Source organism: Haematobia irritans, chromosome 5 (genome assembly GCF_050003625.1).
Source record: "Haematobia irritans isolate KBUSLIRL chromosome 5, ASM5000362v1, whole genome shotgun sequence".
Taxonomy (NCBI): domain Eukaryota; kingdom Metazoa; phylum Arthropoda; class Insecta; order Diptera; family Muscidae; genus Haematobia; species Haematobia irritans.
In genome coordinates, this window is record NC_134401.1 from 9,655,853 (window position 1) to 9,673,597 (window position 17,745).

At 25.7% G+C, this 17,745-nt stretch overlaps 3 protein-coding genes across 5 annotated transcripts in view; 1 reads left to right on the forward strand and 2 right to left on the reverse strand.

Moving 5' to 3' along the window:
* Positions 1-434: 434 nt before the first annotated feature.
* LOC142238135 (transmembrane protein 39A) lies at positions 435-2,065 on the forward strand. The gene is made up of 4 exons (XM_075309688.1): positions 435-749; positions 815-1,050; positions 1,114-1,669; positions 1,733-2,065. The coding sequence occupies exons 1-4, from the start codon at positions 522-524 to the stop codon at positions 1,970-1,972; spliced, it is 1,260 nt and encodes a 419-aa protein (XP_075165803.1). The 5' UTR covers positions 435-521; the 3' UTR covers positions 1,973-2,065.
* Positions 2,066-4,315: 2,250 nt separating this feature from the next.
* List (Lithium-inducible SLC6 transporter) lies at positions 4,316-9,485 on the reverse strand. Of its 2 annotated transcripts, XM_075312586.1 has the most exons (10): positions 8,996-9,481; positions 8,707-8,935; positions 8,524-8,639; positions 8,307-8,461; positions 5,591-5,694; positions 5,346-5,535; positions 5,012-5,288; positions 4,766-4,942; positions 4,605-4,702; positions 4,316-4,533 (listed from the first exon to the last, which is right to left on the reverse strand). In XM_075312586.1, the coding sequence occupies exons 1-10, from the start codon at positions 9,312-9,314 to the stop codon at positions 4,378-4,380; spliced, it is 1,821 nt and encodes a 606-aa protein (XP_075168701.1). In that variant the 5' UTR covers positions 9,315-9,481; the 3' UTR covers positions 4,316-4,377. The 2 variants fall into 2 exon arrangements, with proteins under 2 accessions (XP_075168701.1, XP_075168702.1); XM_075312587.1 differs by lacking the exons at positions 4,316-4,533; positions 4,605-4,702; positions 4,766-4,942 and having other exon boundaries at positions 5,058-5,248; positions 8,996-9,485.
* A 4,103-nt stretch (positions 9,486-13,588) lies between these two features.
* arr (low-density lipoprotein receptor-related protein 6) overlaps positions 13,589-17,745 on the reverse strand; it is a 190,633-nt gene continuing 186,476 nt past the window's right edge. For both annotated transcript variants that reach the window (XM_075310354.1, XM_075310355.1), the window contains exon 7: positions 13,589-17,722. In XM_075310354.1, the coding sequence (XP_075166469.1) occupies positions 16,913-17,722 (810 nt within the window). In that variant the 3' untranslated portion in view covers positions 13,589-16,912. The remainder of the gene's footprint in view (positions 17,723-17,745) is intronic.

Here is a 17,745-nt window from a genome sequence, read left to right on the forward strand (position 1 = left end):
AACGGCGTTCCATATTGCGTTGAAACCACTTTGAAGCACTGAAAAACTTTTTGGTGTTCGACCGAAACTAGGTTTGAACCCACGACCCTATGTATGCAAGGTGGGCATGTTAACTATTGCACCAGTGGCAGTAAAGAAAAGTAGCAATACAATCTTTCGATTTTCCCCTGTACAACACAAACTTGATACGGGTCTCTAGGTGGGTACCGTTTTGTGTTGTTTCGTATTATATTTTTCACACGACAATTCCAAGCCCTTTCAAACGTCTGGAGTTTTGTAAAAAAATCTAAAAAGGTCTTTCTTAGGGCAAAACACATACATTATACAAGCCTTTGATAACGGGAACTTTAGTGCCATCTAGTGGTGTGTTATTATTCTCTCAATAAATAACAGTAAACTATGCCTTGCATGCAATGCTCTATGCAAAACATCTGTTTGCTATTCAGTTTGTTTACGTTGTTTTGGATTAGAAAAAACATGAAATTAACGCGTCGTTACTTCTCCCATCAATTGCTTTAATTATGAGGGATAATAACAGAGAAGAAGATGACCATGCTGGTCAGCAGCAGACAAATGTAACACCTATGCCAAAACATATACCATTCCCAGATCCGGCCTCATCATCAGAGCTATTGAACGAACTTATAATGTTCTTATTTACCTCTTGTGTAGCAGCCATGCAATTCATTAATGTGTATCGCACAAATTGGTGGCTACCCCAACAACAAGTCCAAATAACAAATACAGTCGTAAGTTCTGCTACAGCCTTCCATTTATGGGTTCAGGCTAATTATTGTTTGGCTTTCTTTTATAGAATCTGCAACATGTTAATCCACACCTAATACTATTGATATTGGTGATGAATGGACGGCGCATTGTTTATTGTCTTTCGCTTAAGGGATTGTACTATTTGTTACCTCCACAATTTCAGAGTATGAGTAAAATTTTCAAATATATCTTAGAAGTGCTGATATTGACTTTGCCAGTTACCTGCATTGTAATGATGTACAACAATCGAAATTATTTGTCCATATTTCTTTTGATCTATCCGTAAGTTCAACAAATTGTTTAGATCACAAGAGATGAATTACTAATGGCAAAATGTATTTTCAGATTTATAGTTTATTTTTTGGCTTTTGGTTTAGCTTTGGAACCCTTTTTGCGTTTCAATTATGAAATCAAAGGAGGAGCCTATTTCAATGGATTTCCCTTGCACTGTTGTTCGGCAAATCCAAATGGCATACGTTTTGAAATCGATGTTTTACGCAATGATTTCAATTGTCGCTTCAAACAAGTCATCTTCACTTCACTTTTTAACACCTATTATTCTGCCTTTCTTCCCTGTTATTTTGCTCATGCCGTCCACTATAATGTCTTGTGGGCTTCACAGCATATAGTATTGGTGTTCCTCAGTGTTTTCCAATGCTGTACTGTATTCAGCTTTCCTTCAAAATATAGCGATATTTTACATCGTGCTGCCGTACACTTGGGCTATTGGTTGAAAATGGAAGAACGGCCTGGAGCTGAGAGCATTTTGAGTGTTTCAAATTGGATAAAAAGTACATTATGGGCCCCCAGTAGTGTGGTGAAATTTACTGGGGAATTATATCGTAGTGTAGGTCCTGTAACTGTGGCCATTCCTGGAAATGTGACGCACGAGCGGTTTTATGTGAGCATTTTGGTCCGTGCAATATATCGCAATATTTTAATTTTCTTTATCTCTTGCTTTCAGAAACTTTTCCACAATCCCTCAGTGATCTATGGCAGTCTATCGGCTATTCAAGCCTGTATAGTATTGTCGGGTATTTCTTTGCTCTACTATGCAATTGAATGGCATTTTATTTTATCATTAAGTTTTATAACTTTGACCAATCAATTTACATTTTTCAAATTAATGCGTGACTTTTTGATAACCAAACGAGTTTATTTGGCAGAAACATCGGTTAGCGATATAAAATTAAAGGATAATTAAGAATGCTTTTGTTTTGTGGTATATTTATTTTGTAAGTTTGTAAACAAAAACTCAATATTTCCAAAAAATCAATAAATAAGACTGTTTATATAAGTTGTTAATGACTTGTTCAATATTTAGAAACAAATTCTCCATTTATGTACAATGAACATAGAATCAGTGTGTGCCACTGTCGCTGATCGAAGATGGGGCAGATCTCTGGTAGCCCAAGGCATCTTCACTAACAGGTAGTGATCTGGCAGGAAGATGGTTATCTCAGCCAATTCCGCTTGTTTCCCCATCGCTGGTATACGATCACGGAATTTATTGATGATTGGTTTCTTTTTGTTGAATACTTTTTGGCAACCTTTGGGCAAGAAGATATTTTTTGAATCATCTTAAATTACCGAATTCGGATGGTAGATGAGTATCATTGAAGTCCTACTGACGAGAATAACAAAGATAACATTCTGACAAAATTTTCTATAGAAATAACATTTTGACAAAATTTTCTATAGAAATAAAAAATTTGACAAAATTTTCTATAAAAATAACATTTTAAAAAGATTTTCTGTAGAAATAAAATTTTGAAAAAAATTTTCTAAAGAAATAAAATTTTGATAAAATTTTCTATAGAAATAAAATTTTGACAAAATTTTCTATAGATATAAAGTTTTGATAAAATTTTCTATAGAAATGAAATTTTGACTAAATTTTCTATAGAAAGAAAATTTTGACTAAATTTTCTATAGAAAGAAAATTTTGACAAAATTTTCTATAGAAATAAAATTTTGGCAAAATTTTCTATAGAAATAAAATGTTGACAAAGTTTTTCTATAAAACGAGAATCGTACCTTTTTTGAAAATTTTTTCTATAGAGATAACATTTTTACAAAATTTTCTATAGAAATAACATTTTTAAAAGGTTTTCTATAGAAATAAAATTATTAAAAGGTTTTCTATAGAAATAAAATTTTGACAAAATTTTCTATAGAAATAAAATTTTGACAAAATTTTCTATAGTAATAAAATTTTGACCAATTTTTTCTATAAAATTTTGACAAAATTTTCTATAGAAATAAAATTTTGACAAAATTTTCTATAGAAATAAAATTTTGACAAAATTTTCTATAGAAATAAAATTTTGATAAAATTTTCTATAAAAATAAAATTTTGACAAAATTTTCTATAGAAATAAAATTTTCAGAAAATTTTCTATAGAAATAAAAAATTGACAAAATTTTCTATAGAAATAAAATTTTGACAAAATTTACTACAGAAATAAAATTTTGAAAAAAATTTCTATAAAAATAAAATTTTGACAAAATTTTCTATAGAAATAAAATTTTGACAAAATTTTCTATAGAAATAAAATTTTGACAAAATTTTCTATAGAAATAAAATTTTGACAAAATTTTCTATAGAAATAAAATGTTGACAAAGTTTTTCTATAAAACGAGAATCGTACCTTTTTTGAAAAATTTTCTACAGAGATAACATTTGGCAAAATTTTCTATGGAAATAACATTTTTAAAAGGTTTTCTATAGAAATAAAATTATTAAAAGGTTTTCTATAGAAATAAAATTGTGACAAAATTTTCTATAGAAATAAAATTTTGACAAAATTTTCTATAGTAATAAAATTTTGACAAATTTTTTCTATAAAATTTTGACAAAATTTTCTATAGTAATAAAATTTTGACAAATTTAACCATGTTCCTTAATCTATATCTGTCCATAAAAGCTCGAAAAATAATTGTATAATTAGATATAATGCATTTGGACGTCAATTGCCTGTTTCGGTATCAGGCTAACTGTAATACAAATTTTTTCTATAAAATTTTGACAAAATTTTCTATAGAAATAAAATGTTGACAAAATTTTCTATAGAAATAAAATTTTGACAAAATTTTCTATAGAAATAAAATGTTGACAAAATTTTCTATAGAAATAAAATTTTGACAAAATTTTCTATAGAAATAAAATTTTGACAAAATTTTCTATAGAAATAAAATTTTGACAAAATTTTCTATAGTAATAAAATTTTGACAAATTTTTTCTATAAAATTTTGACAAAATTTTCTATAGAAATAAAATGTTGACAAAATTTTCTATAGAAATAAAATTTTGACAAAATTTTCTATAGAAATAAAATGTTGACAAAATTTTCTATAGAAATAAAATTTTGACAAAATTTTCTATAGAAATAAAATTTTGACAAAATTTTCTATAGAAATAAAATTTTGACAAAATTTTCTATAAAAATAAAATTTTGAAAGAAAAAAAATTTATAGAAATAAAAAAATTGAAATTGAATCTTTCCTACCCCAAGGGGTTCTGAATAATCTAATATGTATTAAAAGATTTAATATGCTTGGTATATCCTGAAGACTTTAATTGTATGGGCTTCGTATATTTTCATAAAATCAAGCAAAGAGATTATCATATATTTTGCCTAAAATAGTTTTTCGTCTTCCTTCACAATTGTTCTGTAAATTTTTCCGATAGTTCTCATATTCCTCGCGAATATTTAAATCCAAAGGACCCCAGTCAATGGATGGCTTAAAAATTCCCAAAATTTTCTGTAAAATAAAATTGAAATGATTTTAGATTAAGACCAATATGTATGTATGAAAAGGTTAAAAAATTCCACCTCTTTTAAAGTGTGATCTCGGTTTTGTTGACAAAATTCATATAAAGCCCAGCCAGGCAATTGTAATAGACCCAAGGCAGCCAGACACCAACCGAAAACTAAAATTGGAGTAAAAATGTCTGTATAGGCTTCATAAAAATAAAAAAAAATTTGATTATTACAATGAGCTATAGCTGGGTAATCGACATTTTTATATGTTAATGGTTCCATATCCACTAAAGTATAGATGAGTACAGCCAACATAAGACCTGGTGTGATAAGACCCCAGCATAAACGCCAATAAATGCCAGTTTTAAGACCTACCATAAATTTAATGTCCTGGCAAAATCGTTTTACACCTAGACAATAAGGACAATTTAATTGAAAATATTTTGGATTTATTAGTTTAGTAGTTTTTTAATACCTACCATAGACCCAGCCTATTGCCAAAAGCTCTCCTATGGCCAATATCAAAGCCGTAAAGGAAACACCATAAAAATCGACCAAATTCAAAATGAATTGTCCTCCAGGACACATGTACATGATGCTAATCGCGAAACCCAATAGGGCCAAAAATGTGGCCAACAGCCAATTGGGAATGGTGATGAAACGATCCCGGATTACACGCAATATACAGGAACCCATACCCACGGTACTACCAATGCCTAAAACAAATAACATCAAAAAGAAAAGGACCGCGAATGCCTATTAGGTAGTTGTGTTTTAAGGTACTACATGGAGGGCAAAGCCTTAATAGCTTACCTGTGGTACAAATTCAAATTTTGCTATAGCATCTGGATATGAGATAAATGCTAAACCAGCTCCACCCTTAACTACATTTGCTATGTCCGTATTGCCAGTTTGAAAAGCCAAATTACCCAAAATACCAAAAGTAATACACCCAGCAATGATGGATGAACAAGAATCCATGGTGGTTATAATAACAATGTCACTGTAAATCAATGAAATTATTCACAAAATTTTTCCTAAGATATATTTAAACTTACTTGTATACATTTCGGGAAAAGTTATTGTACGAGGCATAGGTTATTAAAGTTCCAAAACATATGGCCAAACTGAAAAATACCTGGGTAACAGCAGCATACCAGACCTATAATGTAAAATGTGGAGATTGGAGCTCAAAATTGATATGTTTAACTGATACTACACTCTTGCAAAAAAAAAACTCTGCTAAAAAGCAAACACTGCAATACATTTTTTCCCTGGGATCATTGTGAACGATTTCAACGTAGCTCTATTAGAGAATTATTTAAGAAAGATATATTTTTCAGATGTTTTCGTGTGGTTGTCATAGTTGGTAGAATTCTACCAAAAATGGTAGATCTGTTTACATGATTGGTAGAACAAGAGGTACTCCATTAATTTCTTCTAGAAATAAAATGTTAAATGGAAATAAAATTTTGACAAATTTTCAATAGATATAAAATGTTGTGAAAATTTTCTATAGAAAAAAATATTTACAAAATTTTCTATAGAAATAAAATTTTGAGAAAATTTTCTATAGAAATAAAATTTTGATAAAATTTTCTATAGAAAAGAACATTTTTACAAAACTTTCTATCGAAAACAAAAATTTTCTGTAGAATTCAAATTTTGACAAAATTTTCTATAGAAATAAAATTTTGACAACATTTTCTTAGAATTTTCTATAGAAATAAAATTTGGACAAAATTTTCTATAGAAATAAAATTTCCTATAGAAAAGAACATTTTGACAAAACTTTCTACAAAAAACAAAAATTTTCTGTAGAATTCAAATTTTGACAACATTTTCTATAGAAATAAAATTTTGACAAAATTTTCTATAGAAATAAAATTTTGACCAAATTTTCTATAGAAATAAAATACTGAGAAAATTTTTATTTTTTTTTATAGAAATAAAATTTTGACAAAAATTTCTATAGAAATAACATTTTGACAAAATTTTCTTTAGAAATAAAATTTTCACAAAATTTTCTATAGAAATAAAATTTTGACAAAATTTTCTATAGAAATAAAATTTTGACAAAATTTTCTATAGAAATAAAATTTTGATAAAATATTCTATAGAAATAAAATTTTGATAAAACTTCCTATAGAAAAAAAATTGATAAAATTTCCTATAGAAAAAAAATTTTACAAAATTTTCTATAGAAAAGAAAATTTTGACAAAATTTTCTATAGAAATAAAATTTTGACAAAATTTTCTATAGATATAAAATTTTGACAAAATTTTCTATAGAAATAAAATCTTGACAAAATTTTCTATAGAAATAAAATCTTGACAAAATTTTCTATAGAAATAAAATTTTTCATTCGTTTTGTTTGTTATTGTTGGCTTCTCTTCAATCGTTATTGTTGTTTTTGATCTCAGCTTGAAGCCATGCATTGACTAAACTACAAGTGTAGCTTAACCAACAGAGGAAAAGTATGCTTGTCAAATTTATTTGGGCAAAGCCCTATAGACTGCAAGATGGTTGGATGTACAGCTGTTTCGGAATTACCACATTCCTCATCAGCATCCTCTACTTTTTTTATAGAAATAAAATTTTGACAAAAATTTCTATAGAAATAACATTTTGACAAAATTTTCTTTAGAAATAAAATTTTCACAAAATTTTCTATAGAAATAAAATTTTGACAAAATTTTCTATAGAAATAAAATTTTGACAAAATTTTCTATAGAAATAAAATTTTGATAAAATATTCTATAGAAATAAAATTTTGATAAAACTTCCTATAGAAAAAAAAAATTGATAAAATTTCCTATAGAAAAAAAATTGATAAAATTTCCTATAGAAAAAAAATTTTACAAAATTTTCTATAGAAAAGAAAATTTGGACAAAATTTTCTATAGAAATAAAATTTTGAAAAAATTTTCTATAGATATAAAATTTTTACAAAATTTTCTATAGAAATAAAATCTTGACAAAATTTTCTATAGAAATAAAATTTTTCATTCGTTTTGTTTGTTATTGTTGGCTTCTCTTCAATCGTTATTGTTGTTTTTGATCTCAGCTTGAAGCCATGCATTGACTAAACTACAAGTGTAGCTTAACCAACAGAGGAAAAGTATGCTTGTCAAATTTATTTGGGCAAAGCCCTATAGACTGCAAGATGGTTGGATGTACAGCTGTTTCGGAATTACCACATTCCTCATCAGCATCCTCTACTTGCAGCAAAACTATCAACCAATTATCAGAATAAATTCGGGTAATTCACTCAACCCAAAGTGAACTGCACTTGAACCTCCCGAAAAAATTTGACAAAATTTTCTTTAGAAATAAAATTTTGACAAAATTTTCTATAGAAATAAAGTTTTGACAAAATTTTCTATAGAAATAAAATTTTGATAAAATAATCTATAGAAATAAAATTTTGATAAAATTTTCTATGGAAATAAAATATTGACAAAATTTTCTATAGAAATAAAATTTTGACAAACTTTCTATAGAAATAAAATTTTGAGAAAATTTTCTATAGAAATAAAATTTTGAGAAAATTTTCTATAGAAACAAAATTTTGAGAAAATTTTGAAAAATTTTCTGTAGAAATAAAGTTTTGAGAAAATTTTGAAAAATTTGCTGTAGAAAAGAAATTTTTCTATAGAAATAAACGGCAGAGGTTATTTTCAGACTTTTTACTTTTTTAGCAGATTTGTTTTGATGTGTCTAATAACAATTTTCTTTGAGTATATTTACTATTGGCTTTTTTGATTACTTACCAATGGATTTAGCAGCTCACTCCATTGAGGTTTAAAGAAATATATAATACCTTCAAGGGCTCCTGGTAATGTTACAGCTCTAATAAGTAAAATAATTAATACTACATACGGGAATACACCAAGAAAATAGGCAGCCTTGCCAGAACTTTTAACACCTTGTAATGCAAAAAATTGTGCTGTAGTGAAAAAAGACGAAAACACCAAAACAAAAGCCTACCTCTAATTAAAACACCTCCAATAATAAACCATGATATAGCCAAACATCCAACAAGATCCCAATTAGGTAAACCAATACCATTATTTATATGATCATATTCATGGAGTATTTCTTTTCTAAAATAAAAAAAAAAATCCAAAATGTATGTTAGTTTTAAGGAATTTTTTTCTTTAGAAATCTTACTCAAAATATAATTCAGCTGGTGACATTTTCCTTATGATATCATCTTTAGTTATGTTTGATTCATTTCCTGCCACATATTCCAAACATTCTGTACCCCATTCCGGTTTACATTTGCTCCATGGTAGAATTTTCGAAAATGAAGCTATTAGAAATCTCAATGTTAAAGCCATTATACTAGAATAATAGGTTATGGATGCAGTGGTAGCCAAGACCTGACCAGCAGCGACACCTATAAGTTGTTAGAAAAATTCAGAGATTTTCAAAAAATTTCAAAGTTACGAAAAAATACCTTTTAATATCGGTGCCATATTGAATGCCTTGATGCAACCTCTGCCCGAAAATTGGCCCACCAATATCTCCAAATAATAAACCGGACGTCCAATAATCAAGAGAACAATTAGATATGGTATCACAAAAGTTCCACCACCATTTTGAAATGCAATATAGGGAAAACGCCAAATATTTCCCAAACCAACGGATAGGGAAATACATGAAAATAGAAATTCTATGTCATTGCCCCAAGTCTCTTTCGGGCGAGTTGAAGTGTCCCCAGTTACATTTGCCTTAGCATTACGCTTCAAAAATCCCTTTTCCACCTCTTCGACCATAGTTACGCCTCCGCAAATCTCTTGGGATAATACACAAGAAAATTAAATCTCTTTTTTAAACCGATTCGTATGTATCCGCTCTAGTTACTTGGATGTTGTTATTCCTAAGCTGTTTTATTTAATACTACCGAATAAGCTTATGAATGGATTTGTCGTCTACAAGCAAAATATCTTAGTGAGTATTGCTAAGGTCTTTATAGCAATGAAATTCCTAGCGTATCACACAGGCAGAGACCAATGATATGGTTTATTAGGAGGTGTAAACATGATTAAATTTATATATCGTGATTAGATGTTTATATTGTATTGGGACATTTTTTTTGAGATTTTCATGTCATATTTAATTAAGATACACAGATTTCGTTTAGTTGATATACACTCGACAAAAATGGGTTTCTACTAAACTGCTCAAGTTAACTATGCCCAAAGAAGTTTGTGAAGAGAAACAGCAGAAAATGTCTGCTAAAAACAACAGAAAGTCTACAGAAAAGGGAAAACTGTTACTGTTTGTTGAAATAACCAACATTGTCTGCTATTTTCCAAACTCGATTACAATAAAACGAAGAAATTTGTTAAAAGATACAGAAGAAAAACCTGCTAAAATAGCGGAATGTCTGCTGAAAATAGGATATCAGTCATTTTTTGCGGAAAGCCAACATAGTCTGTAATTTCCTAAACTTGCGTACAATAAGACGAAGAAATTTGTTAGTAGATACAGCAGAAAATTATATATATATTTATTTTTATAGAAAATTTTCTCAAAATTTTATTTCTATAGAAAATTTGGTCAACATTTTATTTTAATAGAAAATTTTCTCAAAATTTTATTTCTATAGAAAATTTTGTCAAAATTTTATTTCTATAACATATTTTGTCAAAATTTTATTTATATAGACAATGTTCTAAAAAATTTTACTTTTATAGAAAATTTTGTCCAAATTTTATTTCTATAGAAAATTTTGTCAAAATCTTATTTCTATAGAAAATTTTGTCAAAATTTTATTTCTATAGAAAATGTGGTCAATATTTTATTTTTATAGAAAATTTTCTCAAAATTTTATTTCTATAGAAAATTTTCTCAAAATTTTATTTCTATAGAAAATTTTGTCTAAATTTTATTTCTATAGCCAATGTTCTAAAAAAATTTATTTCTATAGAAAATTTTGTCAAAATTTTCTTTTGTATAGAAAATTTTGTTAAAATTTTATTTCTGTAGAAAATTTTGTCAAAATTTTATTTCTATAGAAAATTTTTTCAAAATGTTATTTCTATAGAAAAATTTCTCAACATTTTATTTCTATAGAACATTTTCTGAAAATTTTATTTCTATAGAAAATGTTGGCAAAATTTTATTTCTACAACAAATTTTCTCAGCATTTTATTTCTATAGTAAATTTTGTCAAAATTTCATTTCTATAGAAAATTTTCAGAAAATTTTATTTCTATAGAAAATTTTATTTCTATAGAAAATTATCTGAAAATTTTATTTCTATAGAAAACTTTTGTTAAAATTTTATTTCTATAGAAAATTTTCTGAAAATTTGATTTCTATAGAAAATTTTCTGAAAATTTCATTTCTATAAAAAATTTTGTCAAACTTTTATTTCTATATAAAATTTTGTCAACATTTTATTTCTATAGAAAATGTTGTCAAAATTTTGTTTCTATAGAACATTTTGTCAAAGTTTTATTTCTAAATTTGGTCAACATTTTATTTTTATAGAAAATTTTCTCAAAATTTTATTTCTATAAAAAATTTTGTCAAAATTTTATTTTTATAAAAAATTTTATTTCTATAAAAAATTTTGTCAAAATTTTATTTCTATAGACAATGTTCTAAAAAATTTTATTTCTATAGAAAATTTTGTCAAAATTTTATTTCTATAGAAAATTTTGTCAAAATTTTATTTCTATAGAAAATTTGGTCAACATTTTTTTTATAGAAAATTTTCTCAAAATTTTATTTCTATAGACAATTTTGTCAAATTTTATTTCTATAAAAAACTTTGTCAAAATTTTATTTCTATAGAAAACTTTTGTCAAAATTTGATTTCTATCGAAAATTTTGTCAAAATTTGATTTCTAGCGAAAATTTTGTCAAAATTTTATTTCTATAGAAAATTTTGTAAAAATTTTCTTTTCTATAGAAAATGTCAAAATTTTCTTTTCTATAAAAAATTTTGTCAATTTTTTTTTTCTATAGGAAATTTAATCAAAATTTTATTTCAATAGTCAAAATTTTCTTTTCTATAAAAAATTTTGTCAATTTTTTTTTCTATAGGAAATTTAATCAAAATTTTATTTCTATAGAAAATTTTCTGAAAATTTCATTTCTATAAAAAATTTTGTCAAACTTTTATTTCTATATAAAATTTTGTCAACATTTTATTTCTATAGAAAATGTTGTCAAAATTTTGTTTCTATAGAACATTTTGTCAAAGTTTTATTTCTAAATTTGGTCAACATTTTATTTTTATAGAAAATTTTCTCAAAATTTTATTTCTATAAAAAATTTTGTCAAAATTTTATTTTTATAAAAAATTTTATTTCTATAAAAAATTTTGTCAAAATTTTATTTCTATAGACAATGTTCTAAAAAATTTTATTTCTATAGAAAATTTTGTCAAAATTTTATTTCTATAGAAAATTTTGTCAAAATTTTATTTCTATAGAAAATTTGGTCAACATTTTTTTTATAGAAAATTTTCTCAAAATTTTATTTCTATAGACAATTTTGTCAAATTTTATTTCTATAAAAAACTTTGTCAAAATTTTATTTCTATAGAAAACTTTTGTCAAAATTTGATTTCTATCGAAAATTTTGTCAAAATTTGATTTCTATCGAAAATTTTGTAAAATTTTATTTCTATAGAAAATTTTGTAAAAATTTTCTTTTCTATAGAAAATGTCAAAATTTTCTTTTCTATAAAAAATTTTGTCAATTTTTTTTTCTATAGGAAATTTAATCAAAATTTTATTTCAATAGTCAAAATTTTCTTTTCTATAAAAAATTTTGTCAATTTTTTTTTCTATAGGAAATTTAATCAAAATTTTATTTCAATAGAAAATTTTGTCAAAATGTTATTTTTATACATAACTTTTGTCAAAATTTTATTTCTATAGACAATATTCTAAAATATTTTATTTCTATAGAAAAACTTGTCAAAATCATATTTCTATAGAAAATTTTGTCAAAATTTTATTTCTATAGAAAATTTTGTCAAAATTTTATTTCTATAGAAAATTTTGTCAAAATTTTATTTCTATAAACATTTTGTCAAAATTTTATTTCTATAGAAAATTTTGTAAAAATTTTCTTTTCTATAGAAAATGTCAAAATTTTCTTTTCTATAAAAATTTTTGTCAATTTTTTTTTTCTATAGGAAATTTAATCAAAATTTTATTTCAATAGTCAAAATTTTCTTTTCTATAAAAAATTTTGTCAATTTTTTTTTCTATAGGAAATTTAATCAAAATTTTATTTCAATAGAAAATTTTGTCAAAATGTTATTTTTATACATAACTTTTGTCAAAATTTTATTTCTATAGACAATATTCTAAAATATTTTATTTCTATAGAAAAACTTGTCAAAATCATATTTCTATAGAAAATTTTGTCAAAATTTTATTTCTATAGAAAATTTTGTCAAAATTTTATTTCTATAGAAAATTTTGTCAAAATTTTATTTCTATAAACATTTTGTCAAAATTTTATTTCTTAGAAAATTTTGTCAAAATTTTATTTCTATAGAAAATTTTGTCAAAATTTTATTTCTATAGAAAATTTTCTCAAAATTTTATTTCTATAGAAAATTTTGTCAAAATTTTATTTCTATAGAAAATTTTGTCAAAATTTTATTTCTATAGAAAACTTTTGTCAACATTTTATTTCTATAAAAATTTTGTCAAAATTTTATTTCTATAGAAAATTTTGTCAAAATTTTATTTCTATAGAAAATTTAGTCAAAATTTTATTTCTATAGAAAATTTTGTCAAAATTTTATTTCTATAGAAAATTTTCTCAAAATTTTATTTCTATAGAAAATTTTCTGAAAAATGTTATTTCTATAGAAAATTTTGTCAACATTTTATTTCTATAGAAAATTTTCTGAAAATTTTATTTCTATAGAAAATTTTCTGAAAATTTTATTTCTATAGAAAAGTTTTCAACATTTTATTTCTATAGAAAATTACTAACACTTTGTGTTTGCTACCCTACTCAGCAACATACTTACCGCTGTCAAACCATATAACACCCTTGCAAAAAATAGAGCTTTTTATTTTTAAATATTGTTATTTTTAATTTTTATTATTTACTTTTTTCTTTCTTTCGATATGCGAAGAAAATTATATTTGCACTAACATTATTAACTAATCAGGAAAACATTTAAAAATCCATAACATATATTTCTTTTAATCAATTATTTGTTGATTCAACTTTTGTTTGTATACGTTTTTGTTGATTGATTGTTGTTACATATTATTTGATTTTTTTTTAATATTTTTGTTAAAAAAATACATTAGTTAAAATCATATATGTATATTAGGTTCATATGGATCAGTGTATGGATTGGTTGGTTGGTTTGTGAATAACTTAAAATCAATGGCGGTTAAAATAAAGTCTACACAAATGTTGGTCTATATAATTAACACATTAATTAATTGAGGCACTTTTTGGCTTTTTTATGTTGTTGTTTTTTCTTAACTTTTCTTCAACTTTATGGGTGTGTATAAAAATTAGAACAAAATAATTTGATGCTTACACTTATGGTTAAATAAAAATAATAATTAGGAATTTAAAACAAATACATATATATATAAATGACACGGAAATAATTGAAAAAAAATACACAACTTAAATTTTGGCTTTTAAAAAAAGCTAATAAAATTATAATTAATTCTATATATACAAAACATTGGAAGCTTAAAGGGCGGGGTTAACAACAAAATCGATAGATAATTCAAACTAGAAAAATAAATGGAAAATCTCAAAATAATATTAAGAGTTAGATGAAAATGCTTGTTTTTTTTGTTTATACAATAAACAGGATGTAGTGAATATGCCTATATTAGATATAAAATATAAGTAATAATATTTAATATTTTTTTTAGAATATTGATTACAAATTTTTTTCTTGTTTTTAAATTTGGCACAATATATAATTTTTGTTTAATTTGAACTTTTATTTTATTTGCTTTTGTTTGCCTTTCTTTTCTATTGATAAAGTCATGATAATGTTGTATCTCATATTGTGGGTTTAGGGTTGTAAGCCCACTATAAAAATACAAAATTAATTAATGTTTCTTTATCGAAATGAAAATGTTGAGCATTTTTTTCTAAATTATTTTTTATGATATATTTTTTGATATTGATGTTTTTGATATACATTGATTTATTTGTTTAATGAATTTGCCGCAACTGTAAACCCATAAAAAATACACCAAAAACAATAATAATTTTGACTATAAACTCTAAGGAATTTGTTATTCAAATATGCAAAATAGCGTGCTAAAGTATAATTTTTGGTCTAGCTAAAAAAGGGCATTACAAGAAATTTATATAATATAATTTTTTTATAATTTTCTTTTTGCTATAGCATAGATATAACTTTCAGTAATGAGAAAATTTATTTTTAGAAAAATTTATTTCTGCCGAATTTTAAAATTATGCTATTGCTTAATTTTCATTTCACAATACAATAACGCCCTCTATATACAAAAAAATAATTTTTGGATTCAATCACGAAATTAATTGACCCAATTAATTTCATTAATTCTTGTGATTGATTTTTGTTTTTATTAAAAAAATTTGTTGAATAAATTAAATTTTTAATTGAACATTTTTGAAAATTCAATTAAAATTTTAATTGGTAATATTTTGGTGAAACATTTTTCTGTGTAGTGTTTGTTTGCAATTTTTCTACATCCCGACTTTTTAAGAGTCAATTTTGGCTAACAACAAATTTCGATTATTCGAATTTTATGAAATTTAATATTGTATGCCATAAATGGCTTGTAAAAATATATTACAGTTATATCTAAATGTGAACCGATTGTTAAGTAAGAACCTTTGCCCAACTTAAATGGGACTTAAATTGCGAGCTATAATTGCACACACAAAAATCATAGACAGAAAGACGGACAACGTTAAATCGAATCACAATTTGATTCTCATTCACCTTCAAACAATGCTACAGTACACTCACAGAAAAACTTATGCCAAAACCAGCTATCATGGTTTGCTGTTATATTTTTTGGACTTTGTGATTCAATGAACAATAAATAATTCGTAAAAATTTTGGGTTCTAAAATATTTTTGTTATATTAAGAAATGCTTTTTTTTTTGCATAGTCCTACCCTATAATGAGTTTTTCCAGTATTGGGGGGTTATCCCCGAATTGGGAATATTTTTTGTAAAAGGGTAGGAAATGTTTAAGATGGGCAGTTGGTCAGGAATTTCCATATATTTGGAGATTTTTTTCGATGTCGTGTCAGTATAAATAATCAGGTTTACAATAATGGTTAAATTCTTTAAATTCGTTAGGGCTCGTGCCTAAATGTTGCCCCCTCGTCAGTGGTGTGTTTCCAAATCTTGATCTTAATTCAGCTCACAAGTATGACAAAAGTTATATATATATATTTTTAATTTTTAAATTTTACTGATTATCTACACAAAAAATAGTTTTTGTCTTCAATCACGAAATTAATTGATCCAATTAATTTTTAATCACAGAAATGATAGTATCAATCATCAAAGTAAATCAAAAAATTAATTAATACAACTAATTTTTTAATTGATACAATTAATTTTTGTGAATATTTTTTTAACACTCAATTAGTATTTTAGATGGAATAATTTTCGTAATATATTTTTTTTTTGTGCACAGCAGAGCATATTTTGTTATTTTTGTATAGAATCTTCTCAAAAATGTATTGAGGGTTTTTGTAAGGAATTTTAATTTAAATTGACAATTTTTGGAGAAGCCTCCTAATTTGGGAACAAGAGCCAGAGAGTTAATGGCAACACTGCCTATAATATCCTTGAAACCTCCTAAATGTGACATTTTGTTTGCTGTTATATCTTATTTTGAGAAATATTCAAAAATTTTCTACCAAAAAATGTATGATTTTAATGGGAACAGATTGATTCTATAACTGAGTGGTACACTTTTCGTTGTTTTGATAACTTTTTAAAAGTGACTTTAATTTTGATATTAATTAGGTCCTATACAGTTGCTGGCATTTGAGCGGGGGATATGTTTTCAGGAGTCTCTTCTGTGTTACAGTTTAGTTTATACAAAATATTATTTTTTTGTTTTACTAATATACATTTAAGTAATCTCATAATGCTTGTCATTATTGTTATATATGTATATATATTTGTTTTTCTTCTTATAAATATGTATAAAGTATATTAGGTATATGATAATCTGGGATTGGAGATATGTATGTACAAAGACAAAAAAAAACAAAAGTTTTTTTTTTTTAATATTTTGGAAGCATAGTCTATGATTTTATTCTTCATCATCCTCTTCTTTGTTCTGTAACAAAAGCTCTAAACCAAAAAGCTATAACACTTACATAAAAATTTCGAAATGTTACGTGAAACCCCGACTAGGCGATTGTACCGGTGATGGAGGTGGTGGCAGCGGTGAAAAATATGTTGAAGATCTTGAACTAGGCGAGGGAGGACACGATGATTCGGGTAATATTCTTACATCACTGTGATAATGTGATCTGGGTGTTGGCGGCGGAGGATATGGTTCACTATCATAACCATATTGACAAGAATTCGCATTTGCCGAGGATGACGAGAGTTTTGTATTGCCATTACTGTTATTGCTATTCGATTTACTGGTATAATTTGAATCAGACTCATCACATATATCCGTTGAGCATGGTGTAGGCGGTGGTGGTTGATTAATGATTTTATAATGACGATAGGGTCTACGAGATCTAGTGGCCGGTGATGGGGGTGGATTTATGGGATATGCCACCATACTGGAACCATTTGTGGTGGAACTTGAGGCTCCGGTTATATGATTACGATCATAGGAATTCATACTGGTACGTGAGTTGAGTGTGGACATGCGTACAGCATCGGCCACAGAGGCAATTTTCGAGACACGCTGAGATTTACTCAATGTCGAGGGTGATAGCGGATCTGAGGCCTGATCATCTTTGGGCTCATTGCGATTTTTTCCAATGCGCGTGCGGCAAAATTGCAGGAGATAGACAATGGAGAATATGGTAATCATGGTGGCCACAATAAGGATCATAAAAGCTTTTTTATCCGACGATGGAGCCATGCGACGTGTATTGGCCTGAGAACATATGTCGGCAGATTCATCGGCCCCATCGGCACAATGATCCCAACCATCACACAATAAAACGGCCGATATGCAAAGCTAAAAAAGAATACAAATTAATA